This window comes from Misgurnus anguillicaudatus, chromosome 20 (assembly GCF_027580225.2).
Source record: "Misgurnus anguillicaudatus chromosome 20, ASM2758022v2, whole genome shotgun sequence".
In the NCBI taxonomy this organism is placed as follows: domain Eukaryota; kingdom Metazoa; phylum Chordata; class Actinopteri; order Cypriniformes; family Cobitidae; genus Misgurnus; species Misgurnus anguillicaudatus.
The window spans coordinates 8,475,231-8,501,225 of record NC_073356.2 but is presented as its reverse complement, the minus strand read 5'-3'; the positions used below and the strand labels follow the sequence as shown (position 1 = coordinate 8,501,225).

The following is a 25,995-nucleotide window of genomic DNA, read 5'->3' as shown; positions in this document are numbered from 1 at the left end:
TAAAGTAGAAACAAAACTTTAAACTCGACGTGACTACCGTAAACAACACAGTAAGCGCGTATTAGAATCTAAACTGCGGCTGATAAATCCTTATCACTAACTTTGTGTATTTCTATTGGGCTTGTGAGGTTGCTCTTACATCCACGTAACATTACATACTACAGTTATATGATAAAAAAGCTTTGTTGAGTGTTGGACCGTTCAAACACAATTTGCCTAAAATACCGTATACAACACAGTAAGCGGGCATCAGAATCTAAATTGCGGATGGTAAGTCCTTCTTTATCTAACTTTGTATATACTAACTTTGTATATTTCTATTGTTATATTACAGTCGTATTGTTAAGTGTTGTACCTTTATTAATTGTTTAATGTTTTTAGTAAATTAAAGTGTTTAGACACGGATGTTACAACAGGACATATCAAGTGATCTCTTCTAACAAAGCAATAGTAAAACGCAGTAACTTAAATAAATTAAAATGTCTTACTGTGTATACTGCAGCTGTGTCATTTTTGTCAGATTCAATATTGGTGGTGCTTTTAATCACAGTCTCTCTGCAAATCCAGCATCGACTTCTTTACAAATGAATCCGGGGTACACAAAGTAAACAAACACTCCCCACGCCAGCTGGAACTTCTTAAAAACAAACTTTAATCACGCATTCCTAATGTTATGTTCTGAGCCTCCGTTATCCAGCGTCTGTGTTCTTCTCATAGACAGTTCTTTCACAACCGAAAACTCCGTTACCATGGTTACTCTATCATAACAGATCACCGCGTCAAAATAAAAGTCTCTCCGAAAAAATTTATTTAAAAGTCATTTTGGTTACATTTGGCAATCTTTAAAGACATGTTTACTGATTGTTGAGACACACATGTGTCACACAAAGCTGTGGGCGGGGCTACAAAAGTGGTCGTTGTATTTGGGTCCGGGGAGGTGCTTCAATTCTACTTTGACATCATATTTCTCTGAATTCCTCACTCGGTCGTAATACTGGCTTGGTGCCAAAAACTGTTATATTTCAGTAGCACGGACGTTTTCAGTTCTGAAACTTGCAGGATGTTCATTTAAGTATGATGACCTCTTATATAACAAATTATCAAGTTAAAATAGAGTATTTGATTCACCGCTCTTTTAAACGCGGCTGAAAACGCCTGGAGGACGCCAAATGCCATTTGTTTATTCAGCTGAGCGCTTTGATAGCTGTGATACGTCTGCTTTGTTTATCTGTTTGTCATTTTACGATGCATCGGTTGGTTATTGTGATATTTGTCTCGCCTTTCCTCCACTGTGATTGGATGGCTGTGTGACTGTGGGTTCACACCAAATGCGAGTTCAACGATTTGCACGAGTAGATTACATACAAAGTCAATGCAAAGACGCGATCAGACGTGTCCTCACGTGGGGCGATGCGAATAACGCGATATGGGCGCCGCATTTGCCGCGAAAACACACGCTATTTGCCTCAAACGCGTCTTCGTCAAAATTGAAAATATTTAACTCGAGCGAAGAATTCGCAGGACACAAAATTAAATCCTTTGAGTTATCTAGAGCGAGTAATGCGATGCACCGCATTTGGTGTGTACGTAGCATGAGAGCGGACATTGACGAGCGCAGCTTTTCGCCCAAAGTTGAATTTTTTCCAACTCTGGGCGCTCAATGTTGAGCGCGGAAAATCACAGAGCGTTGGCTTTTAGCACGGAATTTCTTTTTTGAAAAACGCTGCGCTTACATTGGAAACAATTGAAAACATACGCCAGTCGCTGGCGTAAAAGCTTTGGTGTGCAATATAATCTACATAACTATATTATCAGTAGTGTATAAAGACGTTACATAATAAACTGTATTGTTTTTATTATGTTTGAGCCATTTTTATTTACATACACAGGTTTCCTTACATCAAAGTCGCTGTCATGCTTCCCTAAATAGCCCTAAATAGACAACTGCTCTATAGATCGTGTTTTGTTGCTACGTTGTCTAACTGTGGGTTTACACCAAACGCGAAGCGTGCAATCGCATCGCGTTCCTCGCTCTAGATTACTTGTGGGATTTAACTTCGTGTCATGCGAATTTTTCGCTCGAGTTGAATATTTTCAACTTGGGCGAAGACGCATTTGAGGCGAATAGTGCGTGTTTTCACGGCAAACGTGCCCCCCATATTGCGTCATTCGCATCGGCCCACGCGAGGACGCGTCTGACCGCGTCTTTGCATTGACTTTGTATGTAATCTACTCGCGCAAATCGTTGAACTCGCATCTGGTGTAAACACACAGTTAGACGATGACGCGTTTGTCCTGTGGCGGCTACCGTAGCTTCCCTATGCGTTTCAAAAGGGAGGGGTGAGCTATGGACTGAGCAACTGGTTGCAATTCAGCTGTTGAGCCGTTGGTTGTGTGTGTGTTTACGACTCACTGGGATGGGTTAAATGCAGAGGTCACCAGCTCCTCTGGCTTATTTCGTATGATGGTAAGTCAATCTAAGCAGTACAGCTGCTGAACATTGAGGAGGTGAGGTTGTGGGCATGCATATGGTCACATCATGCGCACACATATTCACACTGTGTAGCATGCAATCATCCAGGTGCTGGAATAAAACAGCTCATTTCCGTTCAAAATTGTGCACTCTAAATGGAGCTCACCCCCACTACGGTCCATACAGCCGACCCACCTCCACACGTAAATGCTGGCAGTCTAGCTGCTAATCACACATACGAGCACAAACTGGTTTATATTCAGCCTTCATTGTATTTCTGCATAATAACAAAGGCCTGGGGTTATCTGTCTGCCCGTCACCTGGTCTATTAATGCAATTACTGCCACTGATGCTCTGGAAACATAGTGTGAAAGTCAATTGTAAGCTGCTTGCCTCTCCTGTCGAGTCTGTTCGGCTGTGGTCTCCAGGGCGCATTCAAGAGAGCTCTGGAGTGACTGAAGCTGACTGGTGGTCTCCTTCAACAGGAAACGTGTCACAAACCGCTCGAGGTGTGTGGCCTCCTGGTACTCCTGCAGATGAAATCACATGATAAGATTTCATATAGTGGACACAAACTTTAATAAAGAGCTACCCTGAATTACTCAATAGTTACCTATTCTTTATATTTGTACATTAGCTTTGGATTATGATTTAGCTTTAATACCCATTCTCATCAAGTGTATAAATAGCATGCCGTTTATAAAGTCGTGCAACACATACAGGTACACCAAAGTCCATTTTTGCGTGCATCTGATACCCCAGTTTACCTCCCTGGGGCAGGGCGCCACAATCTCTTTATTTTTTAATCACTGCACAAATAGACTCTGCTGATTTTGGAGATATAGATTGCTGTCTATGGGTTCTTAGAAAGGTCTAAAATCTCGTCAAAAATATCTTAATTGGTGTTCTGAAGACGAACGAAGGTCTTACCTGTGTGGGACAACATTAGGGTGAGGAATTAATGTCGAATGTTTTAAGTGATCATTCAGCAGAGCCCTTAAACCTGTGTTGGATGAGGTTTGCTTCATACTCTCAAAGCAAGGGTTTGTTATTTGCGGGGTCGTACGTCAGCTTTTCAGCGTTAGGAATCAACAGCCGCCAGTGTAATTATGTTGTACGCCGAAGCAACTATGTACTGTCACTAACCAAAGCTGTTATTAAATCTGAGAACATCCCTTAACTGCCAGGACAAATAAATCTTTTTAAGCAGGTGTGTTACATGTGCTACCAACATGTTGACAATCACAAGATGCATATAAACCAATGAGATCCAACAAGTTGCCCAACAGCATATATACACAGGACAGACCTTTACACTGACCATTTGAGTCATATAGCACAAAAGGTTATGAATAAGTGTGGACTGTCAATAATCCTCACACTTTCCTTACAGACCTTGCAGGTATTTTTGCTATTTATAGCCGTTGTGAGTTTAAGCAATTCATACAAACCGTCTGCAGCATGCAAACTGTGTCTTAATAGATTTGTTGAATCAGAATAATTATATTCACTGTATCTCTTAACCGCGTACTTATATTTAACACTTTACATAGAGTTCAGTTTGTTACAAATAGTTAATGCACATGAGATCATAAACAAGCAATTAACAACAATTTTGTTTTCTTAGATTTCCTTGTCCCTTTTGTTATTCATTCATAATTTTTCTGATTGTTAAATGGTAATTCATATACAATTATAATTTATTAACTATGTTAATTTGTACAACTTGACTTGAATAATTAAAGACTTGAATCATTAAAAATGTTCCAAATGGATTAAAAATGTATAAATGTTAAAGTATTGTTTAGTATTATTATATTGCAGTAATTAATGTTAACACATTGAACTTCACTGTAAAGTACTTTAGTTGGTAACTCCTTTCAACTTAAATTTTCTCACCTTAAATAAAAATTTTAAGTTGAAAATGTTTAATCGTTATGTGTTGTTGGGGCAATTTTTGGCCATATTTTGTTATTTTTTTAGTCTAAATTTGGCCACAACTTTTTCTGTGTTTGAGCATATAGAATGATTTTTGGTGACAAATCTTATATTTGCACATATTTTAAGAAAATGCTTTGGATTTTTTCAAAAACCTATCAATATACTGTGGTCAAATTTACTACCCTTACGTGTTGTACATTTAAGTGTTGTAAAAATGTATCAGATGATTTTTTTTTCAATTTTTTTCATAAATCTGTTAATCAACCTCAGTACTGATCAAAACTATCAAATGTTTACAAAAATTCCATGATTTTAACGCTTTCATTACCAAGTTTATAAGTGGTGTCACTGATTTGGGAAAAAACACAAAAAATGACAGATTTTCAATATAAAAAGTTATTGTGGACTGGATTTGTGGTCTATTGTGGTCTTGGGCATGCCGAAGATTAGTAAAAACATTGGCTTTGATGCATTTTTAGTTTTTGTGTAGCATCAGATTTTATTTTTTTCTTCCTCATTTATTGTTTGTGGCCATTTTTGCTCCATCGACTTCCATTAAAACAAATTTGTCATGTGTTTAGAGGTGTTTTAGCATTCATTGTAAACTTGTGGACCTATTTTTCAAAACGCCTCACACCCGTATATTCTTCAGTTGAGAGCTTGAATAATAAACACTCCAGCCCAGTTGGTGGCTATAATCCGCCTTTGCCAATTGCAAGAATACAAACAACGTTACTGGCGCGGAGTAATACCGTACCTCACAGCACATCTAATACAAGTCAATGGAGTTGGACAAAACTACGATAAAATAGCTGTTGGAAAGCATCTTTTGCAGTGATTTTTGTGTGAGCATATCAGTGAACACCCCTGACCACTCGGTGAGTTTCACGTCTTTGTAAACGAAAGTTTAATGCATTTTAGGAAGCATTGTTCCAGTGCACCATTAAACCCATTATAGAGGTGGGAGTTGATAGAACAAACACCCGAAAATTCTCGGGCCAGCAGCATATGTCCAAATTTCAGTCAAAACCGTTTTATTTCATCATAAACAATCTGAAAACAGGACTTTACGTGTAAAATACAGAACTTGTCCTTTAAGAGATGTAGATAATTGTCTTGCAGAATAAACGATTGTACTTTATAAGTACTAATAAACAGTTAATAGTAATATGCAAGTTAATAGACAACTAGTTAAAATTGAGAATTGGTCCCCATACTAAAGTTTTAATATGTATTAAATTTATCAAGGTTACATTTTCACAGAATGTTCAATACATTATAAAATATTATTTTATGTAGAGTAAATCACAAAAAAATGACTTTTCTTGTTATAAAACAGTAAAGGTCGCAAATAACCGATGGCTTAATGCACTATGAGTCAAACAACTGATAACTTAATGCACTACAAGATGAGCGAATGTTGAAACCGCATCACTATTTTTGAAAACATGAAAATCATCTTTTATCATTGTGTCATGGCCTGTAAACTAAAGTCGAGAGATATTGGCTGGTTGATTTCAGCCCCCTCACAATGATGATGTTCAGATGATGTTCTCCTGAGGGCAGAGACGCATGCACAGCGGCTGGTTTGCCCACACACTCATACAATACACAAACAACAGTGATAACCCAGAGGTGTGAAGTCTGAGATCACAAACAAACAACACCTTATGTTTTATTTAACTCAGTCTTTTGTTAACATGTTCTTTTCACAGTTCAGTAGTTCAGTGAAGGTTATTAGCCTGTCATCTTTGCTTTTGAAAGAAATGTGGATAGTGAATTTGTATTATTTGCCAAGCTTCTTCAACAGTGGATAACGTTAGCATTCATAATATGACTCATTTAAGAATATATTGCCTTTATCTTGTTGTTATATTGGTGAACAAACTCTTGTCGTATTCCTAGAGGAACCTCAAGATGAACAAAGATCATCAGCATTTGCGTCTAAGTGCCGGTGCAAAAACACCATCATCAGAAAATCTGGTAGTCCTAACCAGTTACAATATCTTGACCCAAAAACCTGACATGTTGTATTTCTCACAACATATTTTGAATGAGCCAATATACTTCCACTAAAACATTAATTGGGTTTCATATTTCCCTGTCTGTCTTGTTTATATAATGAAGCGGCATAGCGCTGCCCCTCATATGTGACTCTATTTCTGAGACGCTCACATGAATTAAGTGGCAAATCTGCTGGTCCTGGCATCATCGCTTTGCTTTATTATCAGTATGAAATTGCAAACAGTCTCGGTTAAAGAGATCTGTGGATGCTGAAGCACGCAGCGTCTGACTGTGTGACCCTTTGACGGTCAATGTAGACTGTTCATGGTAATAGTCAGTGAATATGCTATTCATACAACAGCTATAAGAGCTATACACATATATTTCCTACATGGGTTTCAAAAAGGATCAATATAATGTATTTATACCACACAGGGCTGTTGAATGCTTTATTCTGAGAAATGTTTCACAGGTATGCATTATTTTTCGATAACCGCACACCTGACCTGTCAAATGTCTTGAAATAACCAGAGCAATGTTTGTGGTAACCGTAGTATTAGAGAAAAAATTGACTCCAGTACTTAAATAATGCACACCCATGGTATCATCTTGGGTGTGCAATATTTTTGAATAATTTAACGGCCTTTCGTCATTTATTTCTTAACTGTTGACCCTCATGTAATTGCGTAGAAAGGTCCCGTGTAACATATATGAAACGCACATTTGCAACGTCGGAGCGGTCCTCTTTCTCCACACTTGTAAACACTGGGGCGTAGTTTCGATACGTCATCCGCAGGACTTGACATTAACACCTGCCAACCCGCCAAATGCGGGTAGATTTCGGCTGTGGCGGGTAAGACATCCAATCCCACTAGCCACTTTTGAATATAATTTTATAATTGTAGTTTTCTTAACTCTTTCCCCGCCATTGACGAGATATCTCGTCAATCAAGAGAAACGCTTCCCTGCCAATGACGAGTATTTCGGGCTTTCCGCAATACCGCTATTATCCACTAGGTGGCGCCCTTCCGCAACTTTTTAAACCCGGAAGTATTGCCCTATGGCAAGCTGCTGCATGTCCGTGTCTGTTTTAAAGATCGCTCTGAATGGGATCTCTATGAAAAGTCCGTCACAAAAATAGAATTATCTCAGCTTTTTGCTCAAAATGTGGTGTTTTTGCAGAAACCTACCCATATTCAAAAGCTGATTACAAAAGAACCACTGAAGGTAGGATGAAACGGTTTTTTTTTTGTTTGAAAGCAGAGGGTCTGTTCTTTCATTTGGTATATTGTATGTTTATATATTTGAAGAAGAACATTTTCTGAAAGGCATTAAACTTTTGTGAAAATCATGAAAAACGCTGGGGCTGGCTGGCAACTTTTTTAAAAAACGCTGGCGGTGAAAGAGTTAAAAGTTATGCGAAATGATAAACAATGCGACACTGGGAAACTACAACTCCCATGAGCACTCTGCACCCAGCGCAACACACAGAGACCGTTTGTTGAGACGCGCGCGCAATCAGCGGAGCGTTGCGGACCAAAGCGACACCTTCCAGAGAGCGCGCGAGAGCTGATGGATTTGCAAATGCACAAGAGGACGCAGTCTGAGCGCATACACACTTCGGGACAGATAAAACAATTGCATGGAAGTGATTGAAGAGATATATATTGCGTGCACACTCTCAGGGCATGAGCGAAGAGAAATTCAACGCATACCTGAATGCACACGAAATCAAAGGAAACCCGCCAGCGGAGAGGTTCGCGCATCATTTAAAGTGCATATTTTTTATTTTTTATTTTTTTTTATTTTGCCAAAAATGACAATCGTTTTGCTAGATAAGACCCTTATGCCTCGTTTGGGATTGTTTAGAGTTCTTTGAAACTCCGTTGAAAAAAACTGTTAAGTGTTGAGTTAAGTGTTATGTATTGGGGTGTATTAAAAATGAGAAAAATCCTGGAATGTTTTCCTCAAAAAACATAATTTCTTCTCAACTGGGCAGAGACATACATCAACATTTTGGATGACATGATGGTGAGTAAATTATCTGTTTTTTTTTTTAAGAAAATGGACTAATCCTTTAAACAAACTAATCAAATTAATGATGGCAGTGAACATTACCCAATCAAAGGTAGAATAGCACGAGTCTTCACGAAATGCGGGTGGGAATGGTTTTTATGAATGAATGCTGCACAACTTGAAAATACGGGACAAACAACGTCCTAAATAGATTCAAAACAGGACACGCTTATTATCAAATTTAGGACGACTTCGGAAATGTTTGGTAAATTGTAGCTTGTGTAGAAGCTACTGCACTACTTGGTCAAAAAAAGAGCTTCGCTACTGAAAATCTATTTGATTTAGAAAGCAGCAAAGCTACCATCAAGCTACAGAAAAATTTAGTTAAACTAGACGCTTTGCTAATTGTAGCGACGCTACTGCCCAACGCTGCTGTTTCTTATTGAAATGTAGTATCTACTGCAGCATGTTAGGTTAGGTGTGTAGCCCAATCTCATGGAAGTTTGTGTCATAGTCACAAAATTTTAACCTATTTGTGTTAATGGACACAAATTTTTCATTGTATACGTGTCACTAAGCATGATAGTTTGAGATGGCATGTTCACCATAATAATGCATAAAAAGGCTCATCTGTACTGTTAGGTTTAAAACACTATAATGCTGCGTTCACACCAGCCGCAGTAGAGGCATCAAGCCAAGTGATTTCAATGTTAAGTCAATGTGAAGACGCGTTGAAGCACGTCTGGAGGTCTCGCGGCACGAATGAGGCATTTAGAGCAGAGCGATTCCGCCTCATTCGCGTGTCTAGTTCGCGCGAATGGCCCGAATTGAGCATTTGCGCGGCAAACACGCGAGTTAAAATGTTTTAACTTTGGCGGAAAAACGTGCCGTGTTAACCAATCAGGAGCTTGCTCTATTAGTGACGTGATTACAGGATGCAACTGGAGTCGCAGGAGCCCCTCCCATGACACGAATTTCCGAACGAATGTCTCAATGACTCGAATTTCACGCGCGGCTTTCACAAGCGAATGAAGCGAGTAAACTCTAAATGTTCAAGCGGCAAACTAGACGCGAATTTGACGCCTCAAGCGCGGCTGGTGTGAACCCATGGTAATGGTGCATTCACACCAGATGGAATTAAGCGTTAATCATGAGTGATTTACATGTTAAGTCAATGGGAAGACACAATAGACATTCTGTGCTGCGATTTGCGCAAATAAGGCGGCGCGAATGACGCAATTCACACAAATGACACAGCACGAATTGAGCTTTTTGGTTGAAAAATCTGAACTTTGGTGAATATTTGCGCCTTGTTAACAAATCAGAAGCTTGCTTTAGTACTGACATGATTACAACATAGCGAGCTAAGGCAGAAATAGAGTGAGCGAGAGAAAGAGAGAGAGAGAGACTACAAGCTAATTAACGCCGGAAAATTGAGCGCCATTTGCGTCCGAATTTCATGCACAAATGGTGTACATTTCATGTGCGAATGGTGCAAGTTAACTAAATATGTTCAAAAGTCCAACTACGTGCAAAAATGGCGCAATTTGTTCACTTCATTTGCACAGGTGTAACTATTTTTACAAACAAACCCCGACTCTTCTCTGGGTCTTTAAAGACTCCCAAAGAGACACAACAAAAAAAGGGGTGCTGAGTGAAACTAAAAAAGAGAAAAATTCTGTCCAGGAAAACATAAATCAATAGATGTACATTTTTTGTGACTACAGTATGACATGCCGTGAGACATTTCTGTGTGTGATAGTGCCTGACACATATGAGTATAAGCTAGTGAAGATCCATCATCATCAACCCTGAGATTTCCCCATAGTGCATATCACGCAGAGCTTTATTACGATTTGCCTAATATGATGCATCTAGCGTTCACAGCAGGGTCTGAGGAACATGTTGTGAGTGATTAGGGGGAGACAATAACAGCCTCAAAGAACTGATGCAACATACAAACACATCTCTTATCATGTCTATCATCTACACAAACTTCTGCACTAATACAAATATAAGGCTTTTAGCAGTTTTTTATGTGAATATCACTCCATACACTCTCAGAAAAAGGTACATACTGGGACAGTACCTTTGAGGAACCAACATTCAGGTACAAAAGTGTACAACTGCGTAAGCAAAGTCATGCCCATTAAATAATGAATGAGGAAAGGTTTGGGACAACTGACCTTTTTGGTTTTGTCCATGGCTTTCAGTATGGAGACGTTCAGGTCTTCCAAGGCAGCAAGGACATTTTCATATTCACCAAGGTGCTGAGAGAAGTACTCTAAAGGAAAATTGAAAATCATTGAGGGGGGAAATGATCAATTTAATCTTATTTTTTAATACAACATGTTTATTTTTTAATTATTTGAAGACAAATGTTTTTAAGGAAAAAATATGTTTCCTATTAAGTATTCATATATATATATTTCATATATACATGCATGTGTGTGTGTATTTATATATACATAATAATTATACATAATACACATGCAAAATCTTTTATTCTGCAAACGATTAGTTGCAAATAGTTAATATATTCCTCCCAAATTACTAAAAGAGGTATTCCCATTTAATATTGGGTGTCAGACCCAATAGTAAAATTTGAATGTGCTATTGTTCTTTTATAAACCAATGGTTTAAAATTACATTATAGATTTATGGTACTAATTTGACAGTGTAGCTCAAAACATTCAAGAAAAAAACTGTAATGTTTTCAACAAAAAGTATTAACTCACCACATAGCTCATCTGTGTCCACATTGCTGAAAGCAGACAATAATCATGCATGTTAATTTCTATTCCATAACAAGTATTTTAACATGTTACAATATATCTATATATTTATTTACATTTATTTAGGTTATAAAGGTGCAATGAGGGACTTTTTGCAGCATCTAGTGCTAAGACCATTTTTGCAACCAATGGCTCGGTCCACAGCTCATCCCTCCTTTTCGAAACGCATAGACGTTAGCTTCGGTAGCCGCCACAGGACAAAAATGTTATTGTCTGAGATAACACATTGCACCATTCTGTCAAGAGATCCTCCTAAAAGTCCCACATTGCACCTTTAAGGTCCTGTTTACATTAGTGCATTTTCATCTTGAAACAAACAACAGTTAGACTCAGACTTTCCTGGAGTTTGCACAATATATCCAACACATACAATTTTTTTGTTATGAAATGTGTTAAATTAAATGGCACAGGGTGACTTTTTCAGCACAATGGTAGGAAGATTTGTTGTATCTCTCAGTTGTTTGCAGGCATTTATTGGTTGTCTAGACTCAGATTATGGCAAGAGCAGCTTGATAAAACACAGTCATAGGGGGCTGTGCGTCATGGCCGAACCGCTAACTGACCGGGCTAGACCTCGTAGTAGGTGGTAGAGCCTTCAACAAACACAAATTGAAGGAGATTATTAAAGAAATCTTCATATCTACTCACATATTCACTTGCTCCAGGAGACATTAGACCACAACAAGACCAATCATATATTATATAGTAAGCAATGTGATTTTGCTATCCAGTTGTTTGATCTCATTGATCTTAACTTGTTTGTTGGTGTTCCTGTTGCTCAACTGGTATAGCATTGCATTATCAGTACAAAGGATGCGTGTTTAAATACTAGTGAACATGCATGATAAAATGTATATTAAATGTACTGTAAGGCACTTTGGAAAAAGTGTCTGCCAAATGAATAAACCTAAATCCCACGTTAAAGTGGATACTTTTCACAGCTCCACTGTATTAAAATGGTAGTTAATCCTTTATATAAGACCCAGTGTATGATTATATTAGTCCCTTTCACACCTCTTTATCTGAGCTGAACTGTCCTTTGGACAGCATAGACAAAGCCAAAACTCTTCTCAGACTAGATAATTACACTTTAAAGGAAGAGTTTAACCTCAGTAACCATCATTGTTATGCTGCGTTTACACCAGCCGCGGTAGAGGCGGCAAGCGCTGGTGATTTACATGTTAAGTCAATGCAAAGACGCGATGAGGCATCCTGTGGCGTGGTGCGCACGGCAAAAATGATGTCAACGTGGAGTGGGCGGTCGTGCGTGTTTTGGGTATGCGAGACCCCATTTCGCGTGGAGGTGTGCACGGCAAATCTTTGGCTTATATTTGTATTGAATGAACCACTGGACGAGGAATAAAATACAAACCTTAACATGTCTGTACTGTTTGTTTAGTAAAAACGTTAATTAAATTATAATGTTTAATAAAGAAATATTCAAAAGATTGTTTTTTTATTCATGTTCTCATATTTATATATCAAACTCTGATTTTAAAAGCACCAGGGTTGTTCCAGCGGACGACGACTTCTATCTTCTTCTTTGTGTTTGTTTTTGGCTTTATTGCTCGCGTCGCCCCCTGGTGGTTCAAAAATAGTGCAACAGCGAGAGCGTCAACTATAAATGCCTTGTCCGTTTGGTGAGACGCGCGCGATCCGCGGAGGCTTGCGTTGCGGACCAAAGCGCGAGTATAAACAAAGCTGTAGGTGGTAGGCGCGGCACGAATGGTGCGGAACACGCGACACGTTCTGCGCGTTCCGCGCGAATTGAGCGCTGCGGCGGGAAACGCGCAAGTTGAAAAATCTGAACTTCGTCGGATTTCCGTGCCACGTTAACCAATCAGGACCTTGCTGTAGTAGTGACGTGATTGCAGGAAGCGAGCAGAGTCTCAGCAGAGTCGCAGAAGCCCCTCCCATGACGTGAATGTCTCGAATGACTAGAATTTCATGCGTGGCTTTCACACGCAAATGAAGCAAGTAAACTCAAATGTTCAAGCGTCCAACTATGCGCAAATAGCGCGTTTTTGCCGCCTCTACCGCGACTGGTGTAAACGCAACATTACACTGTAAAAAAAATGCTGCATGAAGTTAAAACAACTTGTCAATTTAATCCAATATTTTAAGTTTTGACTTGTGATAAGTTGAAAAAACTTTTAAAAACAAGTTGAATTTAATTTGTTAAGTTAAAGTAACATAAAAATATATCATCATCATCAAGCTTTATTACAGACTCAAGGTCCAGATAAAACAAAAATAAAACAGACAAGACATTAAGACAAGATAAACAACCCACAACATGCAGCACACAGCTACAGAATACAACAATACCAATGTATATGCGAAGAGTTTCGTTGCAAAACGAGATAACCACCGTTTTTTTAATTGTTCAGAAATCTCGTTTTTTGGTTGTGCATTCCAATTAATATAAATTCCACTGCAGTTGGTTTGTTTTGATTTAAACCTTCATAACTTAAAAAATACAGCTAAGTAGCACCATAAAACAAAATAATAACATGATAACATAATAATAAACATGTTATGACAAAAATGTAAAAAAATGGAATTATCTCGTTTTGCAACGAAACTCTTCATGTTAACTTGACATAATTTTTTACATAAAAGTTTTTAAGATAAGAGTTTTATGAAGCTGTTTTCTGAATCCATCAACAAAGTCCCTAAAGGGAAGTCGCGTCACTAAGCGGCCAATGTGCAACACCTCCAGGTATCACCTCCATATTTCTAAAATCGCATTCTTAAATCACAATTAAACAACTTATTTCTGACCAACAGTTAAACCTGGCATCAACTGTAACATAATTTTTGTTTCTAAAGCTGCATACACACCAAACACGAAGCATCATGTTCCTTGTCTTAGATTACTTGGAGGATTTAATTTTGTGTCATGTGAATTTTTTCAACTTGCGCGAAGCTGCGTTTGAGGTGAATAGCATATGTTTTCTCGGCAATCACGCCACCCAATTCATGTCATTCGCCTTGCCCTCAGCGAGTGCACGTCTATTCACATCTTTGCATTGACTTTGTATGTAATCTGCTTGTGCAACTCGTTGAATTTACGTTTAGTGTGTACATCCTATTAGGCTTAAATAGAGATAATACACCTTTATTCAAGGTAATTTCAGCTACTGCATGCGCACAGGTTAGCAAGCGCCTCATGCAACTCTGTACCTACTCCCTCCCCCAGGAAATCATCAGTCTTTAACCATCGATGATTGGTTCTGTTAACTGGTAGGCGGGACTTCATATACAGTTTATAAGTGAGATTTAAGGGGCTCTAAGCTGAGACAATGAGAAGAGGGGAAGACGAGAAACAAAGCTGACTGCCTGAAGGTGTGTTGTTTGAAAACCAAATGTGGGCTCTGTGGGAAGCCCACTGTAAACTGTAGAGAGTTGTTTTCCCTTGCCTTGTATTCTTTGGGGAGGGGCTATCTTTATTCAGGATCGAAAATTAGCCTTACAGTTTACGTGCACAGAATAAGCGGATAACTATAAAAACTCTGCTTGTAATAGAAACTTGTTTTAATGCGTTTACATGCAAGTCAATAAACCGGCTATGCAGAAAACCGTGTTTACATGGGATTTGGTAATTTGTCAGGTCTCTCGCAGGCAGTGACATCACCGCCTATAGTAAAGTTGTTCAAAAAGCTGGAGGGAAACATGTCTTAAGCTATACTGTTGTATCTCGTCTCATGAACAAAACTGTGAATCGAAATCAGGGTAATGACTAATGAGCAAAAAATTACCAGTGCCGATCGGTTTTTGCTTACGCCGTTTATGGGGTTTCCCCCATTTTACGCATTTACATGACCCCAACATGTTATCAGTTTATTAAGCATAATCGCCATAAGACTGTGCATGTAAACACTCAATAATTGATGCTTGGCCCAAAACAATATTATGTTTGCGGTATAAGAAAGAGCCCACCATTACGTAGGCATGGGATAGTGATTTGTCTTTGAAATACCACATCAAAACAAATCTGCCCTGGCCACACAATGAATGTAAAATAAAATTAGAAGCACTTTCTCATCAAACACCTACTACAAAGGGAGCACGGACCAGCCAGAACTGCTGCTATGGAAACCAAGATGACTTAAGTGACATGGACTCATTCTGTGTGGAGGTGAGAACAGGAACAGATCTACTGCTGCGGATAACATATGCTACACCGGCCAGATCTTACGGGAATTTGTATGATGTGAATCATACAGCAATGAACGATTATCAGAATAAGCCAGAAAGAAGCCCCGCCCATAACCCCACCCCTGAATTGACTGAATGAGATTGTCAAGTTAATTTGAATCAGCAACCAGTTATGAATTGTCATGATATTATGTTGGCTACTTTGGTAACTACAATATATTCATCATGAATGAGTGTGAAACATAAAACAAAACGACAATAATGCAAATCAAATGGCATATAAATAGTGAATTACATAAGGGGAACTGTGACATTCTTCTAAAGTCCCTTTAGGGAAGTCGCATCACCAGGCAGCCATGTTTGTAAGTTGTAACGCCTCCAGGAAGTTATTTCAGTCATGCTAGACTAAACTCCTTTCTACTTTAATGGGGAAAGATGGATCTCTTAATATGCCTGCTAATATCACAATTAACAACATATTTCTGCCCAACAATTACAACTGACTTCAACTGTCCCTGAATTGTTTCTTAAAGGAATAGTCTACTCATTTTCAATATTAAAATATGTTATTACCTTAACTAAGAATTGTTGATACATCCCTCTATCATCTGTGTGCGTGCACGTAAGCGCTGGAGCGCGTTGCGACACTTCGATAGCATTTAGCTTAGCCCCATTCATTCAATGGTACCATTTAGAGATAAAGTTAAAAGTGACCAAAAACATCACCGGTTCTCCTATTTAAGACGAGCAGCTACACGAGCAAGCCCGGTGGCACAAAACAAAACGCAGCGCTCCTCCAAGCGGATCCAAAAGAGGAGCTACATTTTACGGCGCAACAGCACTTCTGGGAGTACTTCGACTCGGCGCAGTAACACCCTCCCTCTCCCATTATGAGAGTGAGAAGGGGAGCAGACTTTTCAGGTGAGTCGAAGTACTTGAAGTGCTATTACGCCATAAAATATAGTTCCTCTTTTAAATCCGCTTGGAAAAGCGCTACGTTTTATTTTGTACCACCAAACTTGCTCGTATAACTACTCGTCTTAAATAGGAAAAACGTTGATGTGTTTGGTCACTTTTAACTTTATCTCTAAATGGTACCATTGAATGAATGGGGCTAAGCTAAATGCTATCGAAGCGTCGCAGCGCGCTCCAGCGCTTACGTGCACGCACACAGATGATAGAGGGATGTATCAACAATTCTTAGTTAAGGTAATAACATATTTTAATATTGAAAATGAGTAGACCATTCCCCTGAGCTCAAGTTACACTGAAACACATTTCTTCAATGGACATGCGCACAGGTTGGCAAGCCCTTCATGCGATTCTCCACAGAGCCCCTCCCCCAGAGAATATCAGTCTTTATCCATTAATGATTGGTTAATTTAACTTAGAAGGTGGGACTTGAGTCACCAGAAAGGCCATATTGGCCCTGTCCCAAATGGCGCACTTCGTGTGGATTTTCTGTCTCGTGGCCTTAAATTGCACGTGCTCGCTTAGTCTATGAGTCTGTAGGGTGTCCCATCTGTCATTTTTACGCCTTGAAGTGTGCTCATCAGCACCTCCTTGGCCCCCTTGATGCGGTCTTCAGCAAAGCCCACACTGCAGCAGGTTTCGTGCACTTTACCAACCCAGAAGTCCTTGCGAAAGAGCAATCGGAGCAATCAGACCAATCAGACGACAGAAGGGAGGAGTTCACACTGACGGGCAACTTCTCTTCCTATTTCTGGCGTGACACTCGAGTCTGTCCCAAACTATGACTCCGGTGCACCCACGTGGACTCGCGTCAAGGGTCCCTAAAGTCTGCACTACATGATGTCATCAAAGTGTGGACTCTGAGAAGGACCACAAGTCCGGAGTGTGCCATTTCGGACAGGGCCATAGAGCATTGCATTGTGCCCTATTCATAGTAATAGGGGTGCACAATCTTGTTATATCCAGTATTTGTGGCACCTTTTTAACTCTTTCCCCGCCAATGACGAGATTTTCCGTCTTTCCGCAATACCGCTATTATCCGCAACTTTTTAAACCCGGAAGTATTGCCCTATGGCAAGCAGCTGCATGTCCGTGTCTGTTTTAAAGATCGCTCTGAATGGGATCTCTATGAAAAGTCAGTCACAAAAATGGAATTATACCCATATTCAAAAGCTAATTACAAAAGAACCACTAAAGGTAGGAAGAAACGTTTTTTTTGTTTGAAAGCAGAGGGTCTGTTCTTTCATTTGGTATATTGTATGTTTATATATTTAAAGAAGAACATTTTCTGGAAGGCATTAAACTTTGGTGAAAATCATGAAAAAACGCTGGCGCTGGCTGGCAACTTTTTTAAAAAACGCTGGCGGTGAAAGAGTTAAGAGGGCACAATGCGAAGCTCGCCAAAACATGTATTCAGCCCGTCATATGTGTGGTTCATCATGTCAAAATACGTGCCTGCTGCAGATGCTCCGAAGGGGTTTATGATAAAAGAGAGGCTCACGTTTGCAAGATAATCTCATGTGTAATCAGAGTTTAGTGTTAAGTTAGTGTCTTGCGAGTATTTCGTAAACGTGAGCGTCTCCCCCATAATAATCCCCCTCCATGTGTGTGCAACAGGCACTCACTTTGACATGACACATGATACACTTAGGTTCAAATGATGCACTTAACACATACACTCACCTAAAGGATTATTAGGAACATCATACTAATACTGTGTTTGACCCCATTTCGCCTTCAGAACTGCCTTAATTCTACGTGGGATTGATTCTACAAGGTGCTGAAAGCATTCTTTAGAAATGTTGGCCCATATTGATAGGATAACATCTTGCAGTTGATGGAGATTTGTGGGATGCACATCCAGGGCACGAAGCTCCCGTTCCACCACATCACAAAGATGCTCTATTGGGTTGAGATCTGGTGACTGTGGGGGCCATTTTAGTACAGTGAACTCATTGTCATGTTCAAGAAACCAATTTGTAATGATTCAAGCTTTGTGACATGGTGCATTATCCTGCTGGAAGTAGCCATCAGAGGATGAGTACATGGTGGTCATAAAGGGATGGACATGGTTAGAAACAATGCTCAGGTAGGCCGTGGCATTTAAAAGAGGCCCAATTGGCACTAAGGGGTCTAAAGTTTGGCAAGATAATATCCCCCACACCATCACACCACCACCAGCAGCCTGCACAGTGGTAACAAGGCATGATGGATCCATGTTCTCATTTTGTTCACGCCAAATTCTGACTCTACCATCTGAATATCTCAACAGAAATCGAGACTTATCAGACCAGGCAACATTTTTTCACTCTTTAACTGTCTAATTTTGGTAAGCTCGTGCAATTTTTTCCCCGGTACCCGGTGGGGTCTTCTGCTGCTGCAGCCCATCCACCTCAAGGCTGTGCGTGTTGTGGCTTCACAAATGCTTTGCTGCATACCTCGGTTGTAACGAGTGGTTATTTCAGTCAAAGTTGCTCTTCTATCAGCTTGAATCAGTCGGCCCATTCTCACTGACCTCTAGCATCAACAAGGCATTTTCGCCCACAGGACTGCCACATACTGCATGTTTTTCCCTTTTCACACCATTCTTTGTAAGCCCTAGAAATGGTTGTGCATGAAAATCCCAGTAACTGAGCAAATTGTGAAATACTCAGACCGGCCCGTCTGGCACCAACAACCATGCCACGCTCAAAATTGCTTAAATCACCTTTATTTACCATTCTGACATTCAGTTTGGAGTTCAGGAGATTGTCTTGACCAGGACCACACCCCTTACTGCATTGAAGCAACTGTCATGTGATTGGTTTATTAGATAATTGCATTGGAGAGACATTTAACAGGTGTTCCTAATAAACCTTTAGGTGAGTGTATTTTCAATTTCTTTTTTTTAAGAATTGATTGTTTACATTTATGAATTTGGCAGATGTTTTTATCCAAACTGATTTAGAAGTGCATTACATGGTATACATTTTATCAGTATGTGTTTTAAGTGGGATCGAACCCATTAACTTTTGTGCTGCTAGCGCAATGCTCTACTAATTGAACTACAGGAACATATTTAAAGACATCCAAACAACACTCTGAAATGTTTTCAGTCTTTCGTCATTTATATAACAATAAATACTTCAACACTGTCTAAAATTCCTTAATTTTGATTAATGAAAAATTCAAATATACTTTTCTTTTACCCTCTCTATCTTTATCTCTACCACACTCACATGCCAGCATTTACCATTGATGTGCCAGTATTTGACAAGCCATAAGCGGGATAAGCATCAGTTTGACAAGACATCAGTTCTTCATCTCTGATCTAATAAGAGCCCTCACATTATCCTCTGTGGATGTTACAGTACAGACAGTCTGGTGTTATGACATCATCAAAACAGACTGGCCGATGGGTAAGACAAAGCCATAAGCATTCAATGATCTGTAAATACTATCATACTAACAGACAGCACCAAAACTGGACTCTCGGCTTTCAACTTTGTGTGTTTGTTTGCGTATGAAAGTTAAATTTCGACTTGCATGGTCGCTCCTTGGCTTTGTGTCATTTTAAACCACCACCAACAACAACATTGTTTTACATTCTCAGAAAAAATGTACAAAAGTTGTCACTGGGATGGTACCTTTTAAAAGGGTCCTAATATGTACTTTGAGGTACCAATATACATACAAAAGTTTACTTTTGAAAAGGTACCAGGACTTAAGGACATTTAAGTAGTTTTTGGTTCTGGGACTAGGATAAGCCCTGTCTGGAAAATCGCCCCCTTGGTATGTTTCCTGTTAATGATGCAATTTTTATATCATTACTGCAAATATAATTATTCTGATGTTATAACAAGATCCTTATACCTTTTATTTATGAATAGGTAAATGATTATAGCCTTAAGAGTTCAATCATTTTGTACGTTCCCCAGAGAAGGTTCCCCTAAAGCAGTGCTTCTCAAACTGGGGGCCCTGAAATGGTGACAGGGGGGCCCCAGTTTAATTTTTATAGTTTTATAAAATACATTAATTTATCATGAATTATGTTTAATTAAACCTCAGAAAATAAGGCTACTAACCAACAGCACTCATTCAATATGTTTTGTTTAATTTAAAAATAATTCGCTTTTAAGTTTTGGAAAGTTTTATGTCATAATTTGTTTTGGAAGGGCCGTACCCAAGGGGGGCCGCACACCAAAAACATTTGAGAACCACTGCTCTAAAGGGTTCTTGAAAGGAAGTCCAAATGGTGTCTTTAATATCTTTATGCATTTTTCAGTGAAAAGTGCAGATATGTGGACCCTTCATAAATATGTCAGTGATTGACTTACTCTGTGTTATGAGTATCAATCGTGTGGAAGAGCTCCTTTAATTCATCTCCTGACAGAACGCCATCCGAGAAATAAGCCTTGAACTCATCAAATGACAGCTTTCCATCATCTATAGAGAAAAAAAGATATGGTACAAAACAAAGAGAACATTTTGCATCTAAGCAAGTCAAGTTCATCAAACATCAGATTGTTTAGACATTAAGTCAAATTTCAAGTGCACACACATTTAAATTTGTATTTATGCATTTGGCAGACTTATTTTTATCCAAAGCGGCTTACAGTGCATTACAAGGTATACATTTTTTAATCAGCATATGAGGTCCCTGGGTTCGAACCCATGAGCTTTACAATGCTCTGCCACTGTGCTATAAGAATACGCTTGCAACAGAGCCAGAAGATTATGTTAGTAAGCGTCTGCGCCCAGAGGTTTTGAAATGAACTGTGACAGGTGAGTCATGCCAGGCTACACTGAAAATAGAATAAATGTACTGCTGCACATGCTGCGTGCTACACACCTACTAATTCACAATCTGAGACATAATGCAGTGCAAGAGTATCAGAGGAAACAATGTGGCTGGAGTACAAGAGCAAATTAAGGTGAGCATGTGCAAATATGTTCATGCATGATATTATAAACACCTGTCTTGAGTAATGTGCATTTTATACTTACTGCTGACTCCTTGGACAAAATCTTAAATGCTCTCTCATTTGTAAGTCACTTGGGAATAAAAAGCATCTGCTTACCCATACAGCAAAAAATATATATATTTATTTGGCCAAAAATATGTTTTAAATATATGCTAACATTTTGTAGAAAGTAAAGCTTAATTAAATATTTTTTTAATTTAAAAAACAGAAACTTTACAACCTACACGGCAAAAATATATGTTTCCTGGCCAAAATATAAAAGTTGGTATAAAATGTATCAAGTTTAAGGATACAGTTTTAAGTATGTATAAAATAAAAAGAATATTTTTGCAGTTGAAAAAAAAAATCGATAATTTTTTTTGATAGTTTCACATGCATACACAAAAGTTTCACGTGAGCACTCAAAACTAAACGCGGTAGTTTCATATGCACACGCGATAGTTTCACGTGCATGCGAATATATACTGTATATATATATATATATATATATATACAGTATATATATTTTTTTCTGTTATGTTTATGTTTTTCTTCCAATGCAACGTTAATATAAATGCTTGAAAATATATTTCTTTTTAAAATATATTTCAAAATATACAAAAAAAATATATTGGGGAAAAATAATTTTTTAATGATTTTTAAGCTAAACTTTCACGTGCTCACATGAAACTTTCGCGCGCGCACCTTAAACTATCGCGTGTGCACGTGAAAGTGAAAGTTTTATGTGCGCACGCAATAGTTTCACGTGCACACAAGAAAGTTTCACGTGAGCACTAGAACCTAAACACGGTAGTTTCACGTGCACACGCGATAGTTTCACGTGCACACACGATAGCTTTCACGTGCGCACGCGAAAGTTTCACGTGAGCACGCAAAACCAAACACGGTAGTTTCACATGCACACGCGATAGTTTCACGTGCACACGCGAAAGTTTCACGCGAGCACTCGAAACTAAACACGGTAGTTTCACGTGCACACGCGATAGTTTCATGCGCACACGCGAAAGTTTCACGTGAGCACTCGAAACTAAACACGGTAGTTTCACGTGCACACACGATAATTTCACGTGCACATGCGAAAGTTTCACGTGAGCACTCGAAACTAAACACGGTAGTTTCACGTGCACACGTGATATATATATATATATTTTTTTTTTTTAAACCTGTTATGTTTATGTTTTTCTTCCAATGCAACGTGAATATAAATGCTTGAAAATATATTTCTTTTTAAAATATATTTCAAAATATACAACAAAATATATTGGTGAAAAATTATTTTTTGTAAACATATTTCAGAATATATTTTAACAGATATATACTTTTGGCCAGTTTTGTATATTTTGAAATATATTTAAAATTATTTTTAAAAATATATTTTTGCCATATGGGTAATAAAAGTATAATGCACACCCGCCCTGCACTGTCAGAAAAATGGTCCCTTGCTGTTACTGGGGCGATACCCTTTTAAAAAGTACACCTTTGTATCTTTCTAAAGACAAAGTGTATATTAGTACTTCAGAGGTACATACTGTTACCAAAGAGTGCACATTAGTATCTCTAAGGTACATATTGGTACCAAATGTATAGATATGTGTATAAGCATTGAACTCAAAAAGTACAAAAAATCTTTAATGCACGATAAACAATGGTGATCAAATCCACACCAGCTAAAACCATTTAAGGTGGAGGGGAGCACAAATTGGTTTGTTGTGACTGTTTTCAAATATTGACTATCAATAAGGAACATATGACCAGTCTTGTGTTTCCATGACAACAAAGCATCAGCATTGACTGGGAAGGGACAACCACTAAAACCTACAGATGTGTGCCATATGAGCATTTTCAAAGTCTATAATAAACTGTTTATCACACAGGTGAACCACATAAACAATACAGCAAATGAATACGATATCTTACCATTTTTGTCAGCTCTTCTCAATATCTGAAACCAAAAAGAAGTCAGAATGTCAGTACATAACCAAGTGCAATGGAAAAATTCAACCATGTTGATAACGTAAAGGGATGTTGGTGCTGTAAATTATTTAGTCAGAGTCCTAAAAAGAGCAGAGATGAAAGATGCAGTAAAGTGATGATGCCTGTATTGACTTTGAACACCCTATGCTCAGGCATGCTGTGGCAGTCCCAATTCACAGCAAGAATATTCACACTCTAAATATATGGTCCTTTGGTAGGCATGCCAAGACTGAAATTAGCCTCCTCCTTAGAGGAGTGAAAACTATGCCAGCACTCTGTCTGGGAATGGTGCTTCCTTATTTCGCTATATGATACAATATACACACGTCACGTATCCAGGGAAACTACAACTACTGGCCTTTAACTGATCCCTTTGAGGTTAAAGGGATAGTTCAACCAAAAATGTTATCAGTGTTCATCAGAAAAAAATAAATAACATGAGAGTGAGAAAATGATGACAGAATTGTCATTTTTAAGTGAATTATCCCTTTAAAGTCGACAAACTGAGATTATTTAATAATCACACATTTCAACACAAATATTATTTAGCTATTATGAATTATAAAATAGGAATATAGTTATTGCAAATGTACATGCATGAGTTGCCTTATCACAGTAAATAACTTTAAATTAACAACCCTATGGGTTAATTCAAACAACCCAGCATTGCTTTATGGTTTCTTATCACATCACCATTCCTTTATTATCCAGCCAAGACTCCAAGAATCGGTTTATACGATCACATTTTGAAAAACAGACTCATCAAACTGAACTGTCTTAAAGATTAATAATTGTGAATTGATGAATCAATGTATAATTGGATAAATATTTTTTTATAATTGTTTTACAAAATATGAATTCTTTATTTAAAAAACAAAGACTCAAGAAAGTACCACTGGTCAGTGATAGGCTAGAGCTGGAGAACAGCATGTGTGCATTATGTCTAACGTAATAGGCTAGACAGAAAAAATGAATAATCAAATAAAATTAAATAATTTGAAATATACATTTATTCAAATAAAATTTCATAAAGATAAAGGTCATTTTAATATATAAATTAGTAGTTATTAAGCAAATTAACAAAACTCTAAATATCTTGAATGAGATGCTTGATGCGTTGTAGTGATAAATTAGTCATTTAAATAAATACACCACGAATGTATCTTATAACAATTTAGTTAAGTGTCTTTATCTGTTTCTCGTTATCGTTAAATTGATCAATCTTTGTGCAAAATACTAAAACAGTTCGTTAAAAATACTTACATCCAAAAATATTGACATTCCTTTTTTTAACTCCATGGGAGTGAAGGCTTCATCTGAGAGTGACTGCACTTCGTCAGAACAATCCATGTTTATTCCTTGATGAATGCAACACTTTCTGCTATAATAAACCTTAATTCACCAACTCGATTGCGAGTGCATGCAAAATGAACGCGAGCGATATGTGCACTGTGCCCGCTTTACTCCAGCGAGCCACTGGTGCTGATGCTGCCACCAATCACGTGCGCTTTTTACTGTGTGCTGTCACGCGCATTATTATTATTTACTCATTAAAATCCTCATCAACAATAATGACTGTCTCACCAGAGAGATGCTTAGGAAAAATAAAAAAGGATACATTTCAAATGTGATCTAACATTGAAAGGCATTATGTTCACGCACTATCGGCTATTTGTGCTTTATACAGTTGACTTTAACTAGTTGGTTCCGACTCTGATGCTTTCATCTCTCCATTGCTGTAAGGTCAATTATTGTTGTTAAAAGCAACACTTTCCAACGTAAGATAACGCGTATACTCCGTAAAGACTTTATAGCGAAATAGCAGCGCCATCTTGTGGTAAAACACGGCAAAATCACAAACGCTAAGAAATTAAACATTTTTGGCCTGGTATCGTATTAACAATTGTTATAATATCTCAGTTTTCTAAAAATATATATTATTTTTTGTGCACTGGAGTAACCAAATTCAACTTATATTGAATCATTTGTTTATAATGGGGAAATTTATAAATGCAAATACAAAAATAAAGCCAATGTTTTCTGTCTTTCAAAAAGTATTTTGGATTAACTGTAAATCTGTAAGTGTAAGAATGTTATTTAACCTGTTAAAGGACTTTAAACTTTTAGAAGACCCTTACGTTTTTAATTATTATTTTTATATTATGTATTTATTTATTATCTGTCTTTTATTTACTCCTTCCTTTAAACGGTGATTTGTCTGTTAATGCACAATACAATTTAAAAAGTATCTTAAAATCACAAATGTTCAGTCAACTAGTAACTTAAGTTTTTTTTCTGTCATTTAACAGTCTGTCTCAAGCTCACTAACAACTATAACTAGTTAAGAAAATTGTAAAATGCCAGGAAAGCACCCATAAAACAAACACAGCATTACAAACAACAACTTTGTGCTCCATGAACAAACAAAGGTAAATCATTGTACATGCTCCGCAGACGTTGTCAATCAAAAACCCTTTGATCACAATCTCCTTTAAATAGTCTAAAGCCACACCCTTGAGCATGAGTCATTTTCAATGTATTACATTGAGACTGGTTTATGGACAAAGCCAAAAGATGACCTTGTGTACATCAACGTGTCACTGTGTCATTCCATATAGACACTGAGCAGTCATTAAGTCTGATAACTGCTTGGTGTGGAGACATTTTTGCGCCATGTTAGGCAAACATTGTTTTC

General features: G+C 38.1%; 2 protein-coding genes across 2 annotated transcripts in view; one reads left to right on the top strand and one right to left on the bottom strand.

Annotated features, from left to right (window-relative positions):
• necab1 (N-terminal EF-hand calcium binding protein 1) overlaps positions 1-24,804 on the bottom strand; it is a 45,777-nt gene extending 20,973 nt beyond the window's left edge. The window contains exons 1-6 of the mRNA XM_055219633.2: positions 24,564-24,804; positions 23,244-23,268; positions 20,679-20,787; positions 11,173-11,198; positions 10,621-10,718; positions 2,867-3,003 (exon numbers count right to left, since the gene is read on the bottom strand). Of these exons, the coding sequence (XP_055075608.2) occupies positions 2,867-3,003; positions 10,621-10,718; positions 11,173-11,198; positions 20,679-20,787; positions 23,244-23,268; positions 24,564-24,650 (482 nt within the window). The 5' untranslated portion in view covers positions 24,651-24,804. The remainder of the gene's footprint in view (positions 1-2,866; positions 3,004-10,620; positions 10,719-11,172; positions 11,199-20,678; positions 20,788-23,243; positions 23,269-24,563) is intronic.
• The window catches only part of gmnn (geminin DNA replication inhibitor), a 228,615-nt gene that overhangs the window by 109,364 nt on the left and 93,256 nt on the right, over positions 1-25,995 (top strand). The gene's annotated exons all lie outside the window — the stretch shown is intronic.